The 10,058-nt window shown below is 57.6% G+C and overlaps 1 protein-coding gene across 1 annotated transcript in view; it reads left to right on the top strand.

Annotated features, from left to right (window-relative positions):
- The window catches only part of Mylk2 (myosin light chain kinase 2), a 14,187-nt gene extending 10,293 nt beyond the window's left edge, over positions 1 to 3,894 (top strand). The window contains exons 9-13 of the mRNA XM_010628470.2: positions 437 to 507; positions 597 to 725; positions 1,285 to 1,437; positions 1,680 to 1,812; positions 3,016 to 3,894. Of these exons, the coding sequence (XP_010626772.1) occupies positions 437 to 507; positions 597 to 725; positions 1,285 to 1,437; positions 1,680 to 1,812; positions 3,016 to 3,096 (567 nt within the window). The 3' untranslated portion in view covers positions 3,097 to 3,894. The remainder of the gene's footprint in view (positions 1 to 436; positions 508 to 596; positions 726 to 1,284; positions 1,438 to 1,679; positions 1,813 to 3,015) is intronic.
- Positions 3,895 to 10,058: the final 6,164 nt, after the last annotated feature.

Genomic DNA, 10,058 nt, shown 5'->3' with positions numbered 1-10,058 from the left:
AAAAAAAAAAAAAAAAAAGAAAACAGAAATAAAAGAAAAAGAAATTAGGTGACCCAGGGCGCCAGGGCCTAGCATTTTATGACCATGAATATGCCCAGAGCAGTGCAGCCTGAGCAATGTTTTCCGCTGAGGTCTGTAGTGCTCCACACCCTGGGGTGCCGCTCTGACTCCCCCCCGAACACCTCTCTTCAACATTGCTAGGCTTTGTTCTTTCACAGCCTTAAATAGAAGGAAATCCTCCCAAGCTTGCTAGCAGGGGACAGCAGCCTTTTTCTTTTCTGTTGGGACCGCGGTATCCTCGCTGGACTGGGAGCAGGCCAGCCCAGAGAGTCTCTGTCACACTGGGCCTCTGCCTCCGTGAGCCTGGAGGGGACCTGGTGGGGAGGCAGAGTGAGCCGGGTCAGAGGCCAACCTGGGCCACTCCCTGTCTCCTCAGCCAGAGAACATCCTGTGTGTCAACACCACGGGACACTTGGTGAAGATCATTGACTTTGGCCTGGCGCGGAGGTACCCTCTGGTGTGGGGAGGGCAGGGCCCAGGGAGGGGAGAAGGCCCAGGAGTAGGCTGGGGGCACTGAGCTCTTGATGTCACCCCAGGTATAACCCCAACGAGAAGCTGAAGGTGAATTTCGGGACCCCGGAGTTCCTGTCCCCTGAGGTGGTGAATTATGAGCAGATCTCCGATAAGACTGACATGTGGAGTCTGGGGGTCATCACCTACATGCTGTGAGCCCCAGGGGAAGGTGTTTCTGGGGTCGGTTGGGACACAGGGTGGGCAGTGGAGGCCGAGACAGGCCTTGGGGTCTGGTGAGGTGGCCCTGCCTTCCTCATCCCCCAGGACTTGCTGGGAGTTGGGAATGCTAGGGACAACCAGGAAAGGAGGATCTGTTCCCATTTGATCGATGGAAAAATTAAGACCCCTAAAGGCATAGCATTCCGTGCCAAGGCTCTGGACAGCAGATTTAAGGTGAACCAGGGTGGGAGCAGAGGGGCAGTGGACAATTTTTGTGCCTTTGCCACATGCCTTGCACACATCGTTTCTCATCTTCACCATAACCCTGGAAAGCTGGGGTGATTATGCCCATTTTACAGACGAGAAGAGTGAGGCTCAGAGAGGGGAAGTGACTTGCCCAAAGTCACCCAGCCAGATTCAAACCCAGGTCTGTCCCGCTCGGGAAGCTGGGGGTCTTTCCAGCACACGGTACTGCCTTCTAGGTTCTCCCCCTACCTCCAACTCAGCGTCTCTGGTCTCCTCTCCCTGCCCTCTACCACCCCTTCCCTCCAGGCTGAGTGGCCTCTCCCCCTTCCTGGGAGATGATGACACTGAGACCCTGAACAATGTCCTGTCTTCCAACTGGTACTTTGATGAGGAGACCTTCGAGGCTGTGTCAGAAGAGGCCAAAGACTTTGTCTCCAACCTCATCATCAAGGACCAGGGGTGAGGTTCACCGATGACCCAAACTCTGTGTGTGCAAGATCACTGTGTATGTGCAAAGCTGACTCTGTGTGTGCAAGCTCAGGTGCGTGTGCAAGCTCACTGCATGTGTGTGTGTGTGTGTGCGTGTGTGTGTGTGTGTGTGTGTGTGTAAGCTCACTGCATATATATTCACTGCATGGAAACCAGGTCTGAAGGCTGCTGGGCCTGGCATTTCCCTTAGTAATACGCTACCCCCTCAACAGGGCCCGAATGAGTGCCGCCCAGTGCCTGGCCCACCCCTGGCTCAACAACCTGGCTGACAAGGCCAAGCGCTGCAACCGCCGCCTGAAGTCCCAGATCCTGCTTAAGAAATACCTCATGAAGAGGCGCTGGAAGGTACTGCTGGCCAGCGGGGAGGAGGGTGGGTCGTGGACGGAGCCCTGCCTGGCACCAGGGGTTGTGTTGACCAGGCCTGGCCTTGTCTGGAAAACAGTTGGTTTTTCTTCACCAGGGGTTGTGTTGACCAGGCCTGGCCTTGTCTGGAAAACAGTTGGTTTTTCTCTCTCTGCTCCGGCTGGGCTCCTTCCACCCACCTCCGCCAGTCTGGGGCGGTGCACCCACCTGGGTCTAGGCTTGGGGAAATATCTTGGCTCCCATCACAGGCTCTCTTCCTTCATTTTTCAAATATTTATTGAGCAGCTATTACATCCAGGCACCAGGACGCAGCAGTGGATAAAACAGACAAGATTCCAGTCTCTGCACCTATCTTGGTGGGAGTGGAGCGTTATTGGAATGGTTAAGGCAGTGCTCTAGAAAAGAAAAAAACAAGGCACCCAGGGTGCCATAGGAGAGATTGGGAGCCTCAGTCTCTTATCCTGGCCCAAGGAAAGAGGAAACTGAGGCTCAGAGGTAGGAGGAGCTTGAGGGCTGCTCAGTAAGCAGGGGGTGGTGGGGGTGGAGAACAGGCTGGAAATGAGCTCTCTGCCTCCCAGAGTGGAGACTGTGCCCAGGAATTGCTGAGAAGGAGCTGGTGAGCAGAGACCCCAGGAGGTGTGGTGTGAGGCGAGTCTCCTTCTCTCGGGCCTCATTCCTCTCCCTTTACTCACTCTGCTCCAGCTATTCTGGCCTCCTGCTTGCCCCTCAAACTGGCCATGGGGCTCTGCCACAGGACCTTGGCACCGCGGTTCTCCTTGCCTAGAATACCCTTTCTCCACACGCTCCTTAGTGAGCTCTCTCTGATTTCCCGCTCCGTGTTTCAGTGAGAAGCAGGACCACTCCTGGGCGGAGCCTCCCTCTGGGAGACAGAGAGCTGAACAGGTAGCATGTGGACGGACCTGTCTGACACGTGAGGGGTTTATCTTTTACTTGGAGCCATTGAGCTTTAGAGTAGAGCTGTTGGGCTCCAGTCCAGCCGATTTGCCTGATGAGTGGGGGAAGGATTCCCAGACGGCGTGGTGTCGTGGCGCCCCCTGCGGCCACTTGGGGCAGTGCAACCCTTCCTACTGACACGGCTTGAAGGGGACCTTAAGGTCACTCAGCTGTCTCACACTTTCTCCCCAGTACCCGTGCTGAATAGGATTCCTTCTTTCTCCCCCCTAGAAAAACTTTATTGCTGTCAGTGCTGCCAACCGCTTCAAGAAGATCACCAGCTCGGGAGCTCTCATGGCTCTGGGGGTCTGAGGTTCTGAGGTCTGGACGCAGCCGCAGAGTGGCCGGGCAGAGGCCACACAGCCCAGAAGGCCAGAGTGGGCAGGCCAGGTCCCTGGGACGGGCCGGCCAAGGCAAGGCTGTGTCAGGCCAGGCTGGGAGGCTCAGGCTCCCCATGCCCCCATGCGGCGACGCTTCCCCAACGCCAGCTGCCTCTCCTGGAGAATGGCCCTATCCGATCCGTACTGCTGATGCCTCCCCAGACAGGGCTTGGGCCCAGCAGCCGCACGCCAGCCTCCATGGACCTTGAAGCAGCTCCCTAGTCCCCTTCCTAGATCCCCCTTTGAGCACTGCCCTGCGGCCCCTGTCTGCCCCTCCTGGGGCATCCCTGGCCAGGACTTGCTCCTGGCTGGGGTGTGGTGGATGGGGGTCCTGCATGTGAGGCTTCCAAGGTTGTGGAAGGGAGGCTTCTGGCAGGGCAGAAAGGCTGCCTGGGGAGACAGAGCAGGCTTTGTAAACCAGGACCTCCATGCCCCACAGCCTGCACTCCCAACAGATAGGGCCCATCTGGGCCAGCCCGCCCCACCCACACACAGGAACCCTGGGAGAGAGAGGGTGTCCTGTCTGGGCCCAGTGGAGGGGCAGGTGAGAGGCCTAGGGGACACAGGAGACTACCCCAGAGCTTACCTGTGGGCTAAACCTGCCCAACCCAGCCTCTGTGGGCCCATCCTCCACCGAGAGGATTGGTTCAGCAGGCTCAGGAGTGTGAGGTCCCTGGGCAGCCCCCAGCCTGCTGTCAGCTTGTGCCTTGTAAATAAATGCACAGGTCAGCCGTGGCCTCCTTCCCTCTGTGCAGACACCCTTGTCAGCTCACAAGCAGCTCCAGTTCACCGCACGCTTACTGTGTGCTGGGTACCTTGGTGCATCCATCTGTGTGCAGTGGCTCAGAGCCAGGCTGCCTAGCGCATGGTCCAGGCGAGCTTACGGCTCGTGTGCTGCAGTGGGCTGTGTCCCTGAAAGCTCTAAAAGGTTCGCCACCACTGGTGCAGGCAAATAGACTCCCCGATTTGTACCTCAGTTTCCTCACCTATGTGAGGACATTGAAATGTGTATGGGGTGCGGACTGTCCGCCGGGTTGTAGTTAAGTGTTTGCACAAGACATAAGCTCATCCCTCCTCACAGCGGGATGACGAGTTATTTCCACTTCACAGTGGGAAACTGAGGCAGTGAGGCAGGGTAGAACCAAGATGGGTGGTGGGTGGTTCACTCAGTGGAGACGAAAAGCACTGGGAGCTGTGCTCAGAACTGGCAGGTTCTGGGGGCCCCAGTGTTCTTAACTGGCTCAGTGGAAGAGGAAATTGAGGCTCAGGTGGGAGGAGCTTGAAGGCTGCTCAGCAAGCTGGAGGCCAGGCTGGAAATGAGCTCTCTGCCGCCCAGAGTGAGGCTCTGCCCAAAGTCGTCCTGCTTCTCCCAGAACATGGAGCAGGAGCGGGAGGCAGGGTCTTCAGGGACCAAAGCTAGGGGCACAGGTGCTCTTGGCTGAAGCCCGCCCCACCCAGGCCAGCCTTGCAGGGCCAGGGATCCATCTGCTAGGCTGGCAGTCGACAGCGGGAGAGCAGAGCCCAAGTACGGTGGAGTCTGCCCGGCTGTGAGGACAACAGAATTGGAAGTGACTCCCGCCTGCTGGGGACGCCGAGGTCCCTGCAGGAGAGTGGCAGAGGTGGCAGTTAACAGGTTGCGAGCCTGGGCTTTGATCCCCTGGGGGCTGGAAATGGCCGGGATGGAGTATTGTGCCCATTTCCCAGACAGGACACCCCAGCCTTGGGGCATTCAGCTCTGTCTCAGGAACACACAGAAGGTTTGTGGTGGAGACCAGGCTCAGAGACCCCGTCTGGCCCTTCCGTCTCTCTCCTGTCCTTACCCCACCCTGCCTGTTCTCGCAGATGAATAGAGGGTCCCATCACGGCAGATGCCACACAAGATGGGGCGTGGGGCTGGGAGGCGCTGAGCCTGGCTCTTGCAGTTGGAAACTCGGAGGCCCCGATCCTGGCTTGGGCTCTTGGGGTGCTATGCTCATAGGCAGGGCCCCCAAGGCCCCAGATCCCCACCTGCCTGTCCGCCCGCCCTGTACCTGCCAGCTGGGCCAGGCCTGTGGTTTCCTCTGAGTGGTTCTCTCGGCCTCTCTGGCCCCCACCCAGGCTGAGCCTGGGCCACACAGAGCGATGATGAGGGATGAGTCACCCCGTGGGGGAGGAGGAAATGAGATCGGCCAGAGCAGAGATTCAAAGCCTGGATCGATCTGGGGAAACCAAGGCCAAAAACGGGGAAGGCCTCTCATTCAACACTGTGACAGCTGGGTCTACAAGCCAGGATGCCAGACTCCCAGCACAGACCTCAGTTTCCATCTCTACGTGTGAAAGTGATAATCTCAGCTCTTCTCTCCTCTGCCACATCCAGGGCCATTGTAACAATTGAGAGATGGGACAGGGTATCATTCACCATATTTCATAGGTGAGGAAACACTTTCAGAGAGGGAAAGTGACTTACCCAAGGACACACAGCAAGTCACCATGTCCTGGGTAAAGAATACACCCAGAACCATGGAACAAGGCTGATGGTTTCCCAAGCCCCATCTCCCTGCCGGAGCTCATCTTAGCTCTTTTTGATTAATCAGGTGCCTATTTTGGGCCTCTCGTCATCAGAAGCCGAAGATATAGATCTGATGCTGTGGATGGGAAAATGGGTTTTGGCTCTTGCTGGGGCCTGCAGAGCACACTCAGCAGAGCTGGGCTGGTGCAGAGCTGGGCTGGTGCAGAGCTGGCTCTGCCTCTCTGGAGGCCTGGGACTGGCCCCATTGTGCTCAGAGCTCCATCCCTGGCAGCTGCAGGGAAAAAGAGATTGTTTATCCAAGGGCTGCCCTGGCAGAGGGCGGGAGGGAGCCCATGGCTGGACTGGGATGGAGGAGGGCCTGTGGCCAAGGCTGCATGCTTCCCAGGCCCTTCTGTGGTTTGCCTGCCCAGTGTAGTGCAGGGCATGGTCCCTCCTGTAGTGTCCATCCCAAAGCCCACGCTGGGTCTTTTTTGCAAGGTGGCTGTGCTTCCCTGGCCTGGGCCACCAGCTTCCCTGGCCCTTCGGGCAAAGAAGGGTTAACACCCTCGGTGGGACTGCTCCTCCCAGCTGGGCCCAGCCCAGAAAGCTCTCCTCCAAGACCATTTCCTGCCTCTGGGCCTTGGCCCAGGCCCACAGTGACCACCCCCATGGGTCTGGAAGCCACTGGGGCCACATCTGGTTTGGATTACACCAGGGCCAGTGATGTTGCCTTTTCCTGTCTGGGTCTAGTGGCCTCAAATTCCACCAGCCACCTTGGACCCAACAAGGCAGTGGTGGGAAAAGATTCCACCAGTGATGGGGCCACCATGAGGGTGGGAAGCAGCCGGGGTCATCCTGGGGGGTGTACCCACCGGGCCCAAGCACTGAGCTGGACAGTTGCCCATGCACCTGCTCTGGCTGCCCACTTTCCTGTCCTCACTCTAGTGGGGAGGAGCCACAGGACATCAGCACCAAACCTGGGGTTTCCTGGGTCCCACTTCATTCTGTCTCTACCTTATGAGTGGATGTTTTCATCAACAGCATTTCCCAGGAGGGAATGAGGCACAGGGACACATTTATGGGCTTCCAGCCAGTGAATAGTGGAGTCAGGACCCACAGTGGCAGTGACACTCCCAGCATATCAAGTCCCCACTCTGGTCACCCTTGCCCTTACTGAGCTCCCACCTCTGGGACTTCAGAGGGAGGATGGCAATGAGGGAAGCTGAGAGGAACTCAGGAAACCAGAGGATGGGAAGGAGACGTGGACTGTGTCTCTTCTCTCCTCTCCAGTGGGAACGAGGCCCAAGGTGAGCCAAAGTACGGAACAGGCAGACCTTTTCCTGATGGAGAGGAGGACGTCACAGGCCCAGGGGAATATATTCCAGTGGGGCTTCTGCCAAAGACGGAGTAGGAAGAACATCTGGAGATGTGCCGGGAGCTTGAGCGGGCAGGCTGACTCAGGGCGAAGGGCGGGGAGCCAGGGGAGGGTGCAGAGCAAAGGGGGAACCTGGCCGTGCCCATGAAGGGTCGGGCAGCCAGGCGGGCCAGCGGTAAGCAGGGAGAGCAGGGGAGGCTGGACCGTGTCTGCCTGAGAGGCCGTGAAGAGCTGGCTCTGGAGCAGGAAGCCCAGAGCTAGATGCCTCTAGCCAGATGGAATGGTAACAGATTGGACCCTGGGTAGGACAGAGCTCGAGACTGCTCACTTGTCCCCCTAGACCCCAGTTTCCCATGTGCAAAACGAGTATCTCCCTCCCAGGGTCAGTGCAAATGTTTCATGAGATGAGGTGGACCTGCACAGGATGCAAAGCCTGTTTTTTTTTTCGGTGCCGGGGATTGAACACGGATCCTTGCAAGGCAGGCCACCAAACCGCTGAGCTAAATCCCCGGCCCCTCAAAGGCTGTTTTACAGCATCTTTCCTTCCTTCCTTCCTTCCTTCCTTCCTTCCTTCCTTCCTTCCTTCCTTCCTTCCTTCCTTTCTTTCTTTCTTTCTTTCCTTCCTTTCTTTCTTTTCACAGCAATTTCTTGAGTCCCTGTCCCAGATATTGTCCTAGGTGCTGGGGACAGTCAGTGAGTAGACAAGGTCCCTGACATCACCGTGTTTCCTTCGGGTAAGGGAACAGACACTGAAGAGCAACGATGAATGGAGAACATATTGCTGGGGGAGAAGGGATGTGGGAGTGAGGGAGGCCTCCCAGGAGGCGGAGGGGAAGACACCTGGGGACCAGCGGCAGAGGGGAGGCCAGTGCAGGGCTACGCAGAGTGCAGGAGGAGTCCTTTCCTGCAGGACCTGGGCTGGTGCTGGCTCGGACAGGAGTTTGAGATTTAGTCCACGGCGAGTGGGTGGCTGGGTGAGCACAACTCCATGGATTAACTCAGCAAAACTTCCCTGGGGTCCTACTGTGCACTGGTCATCAGGCTAGTGAGGTTGGCCGTGTCCTCCGCCCCTGACTCTGCACACACGTCTTCCTCACTGCAGCAGAAAGGATGCAGACAGAGGCATCGTGGGGGCATCTAACCGGACCAGAGGTTGTGGGGCTTCTCTGAGGGGATTTGACTGAGCCTGGCTCTGGGTGCTGAGCCAGTGGGAGGGAGCTCTGCAGGCAGGGGAACAGTCAGGGCAGAGGCCTCAGTGGGGAAGGGGGGGGGCTCCTGGGAGCTACTGTCTCCCAGGAGCGGCGGCCCAGCCTCTCCTCTAGGACCTGGTGAGGAGGCAGCCTGGCCTTTCCGGCTGACTGTGCGACCGCATGGGCCCTGGCCTGTTTTTAGCGTGGAACCACTTCCTCCTGCTCCACTAGCTGCCTCCCTGAGTCACAACCCTGTTCCTGGTGGGGAGGGAATTAGACACCTCTGGACCTTCAGGATGTAGTTTTTGCCATGTGTGGAAGAAGAGGCACAGATGACCGGGCAGAGGGCCAGAATGATTCCCCAGGGGGCTGTTTTCATTCCAGCTGACCAACTTGTACACGTAGTGTGCAGGATGGGATTTCAAACCTGCTCATCCTGGTAGAATCATCCCCACTTTACAGATGAGGAAATAGGCTCAGAGAGGTGAATGCACTTTGGCAAGATTACACAGCAGGGAAGCAGAACAGCCAGAAACTGAGTCCCATGCCTTGTTTGTAAATAGTCCTTCCTCCCTCTGCCCCTGATACTGCAGGGGATAAGTTGGGTTAAGGTGGACATGCCCACGACCCAAATACCTATTTATTCCACTTAACAAACACTTATATTGCAATTTCCATGTGCCAGACCCCCCGTGTTAACTCTGCAAATATTAACTCACGTAATCCAACCCCACGGGAGTAGGGCTGTGAGTGTCCTCGTTTACAGATGAGGAAAACACAGAGAAGGGAGGCAACTCTCGCAGAGTCACACAGCTGGGAAGCAAGGGAGCTCGGATGTGACCCAGGCAGGAAGGCGGTGGGAGGGTGGGAGTCTGTACCGGGAAGGGGTTAGGGTGTTTGGGCTGCAGCCTGGATTCCAGGGCTCCTGCACTCCCGGGAGGCCACCAGGCAGCGCCCTTGGGGGAGAGGGTCTCTTCTGCATGGCACCCACCTGATGGTGGACCCTAGAATGCCATTCTCCAGGGAAGGAGGCAGGGAGCGGGCCGGGAGTGCAAGCTGGAGAGGTGTAGAAGTCTGAGAAGGGCAGCCCTGCTGGGTACGGCGGCCTCCTGGGGCAGGGAATGCTCCCTGAGCTGGGTGGGCAGAGGCCACGGGCAGGGGAAGAGCTTCTGAGGCCCTTCAGAGCCACCACACCTTGTGTGATGGGGGCCTCCCTTGCAGGAGGATTCAGGAATTGGGCAGGGGGTGCCCTGTCAACTCTGAAAGTCCGGGGATCTGAGCTGCTGTGATTCAGAACTCTGGAATATTCCTAAATACCACCGATTCTACCATTTTAGGATTTGATTTAGCCTCGTTCTGCAAGGAGACTCAATGTCCCTTTCTTTTTTTTATGGTGTCGGGGGTGGAACCCAGAGCGTTTGTGTGCCAGGCAATTGCTCCACCACTCAGCCAGTCCCCCAGGCTCTTGGTGTCCTTGTCTTGCTCTCACCTGCTGCCGCCAATGTGCCTGGGGTCCCCTCCTGGAGGCTGGCGGGCCTCCAATGAGAAGGGCCCTGCAGGCAGTCTCAGATGTGATGGTCCCCACCCTCTGAGGGTTACGTGGCAAAGGCGGCAGCAGTGAGAAGGCAGCATGGGTTGAGAAGACAGCTCTGCTCGTGCCTTGCTGTGTGACCCTGAGTATGTCACTTACCTCCTTTGGCCTCAGTTTCTCCATCTGTGCCAACACGCTCTCCTTGGGCCCACCCAGATTAGGAGTAACTTGCTGCCCCACAGCACCCGTCCAGGTGGGGTGGTCCGGCAGGAGCCGGAGGTGTCCACTGGTCATGGAAAGAATGTGAAGG

Source organism: Fukomys damarensis, unplaced genomic scaffold (genome assembly GCF_012274545.1).
Source record: "Fukomys damarensis isolate Sample0158 unplaced genomic scaffold, DMR_v1.0_HiC HiC_scaffold_22, whole genome shotgun sequence".
Classification (NCBI taxonomy): domain Eukaryota; kingdom Metazoa; phylum Chordata; class Mammalia; order Rodentia; family Bathyergidae; genus Fukomys; species Fukomys damarensis.
The sequence above is the reverse complement of the archived record's forward strand: the minus strand, read 5'-3'. Positions and strand labels throughout refer to the sequence as shown.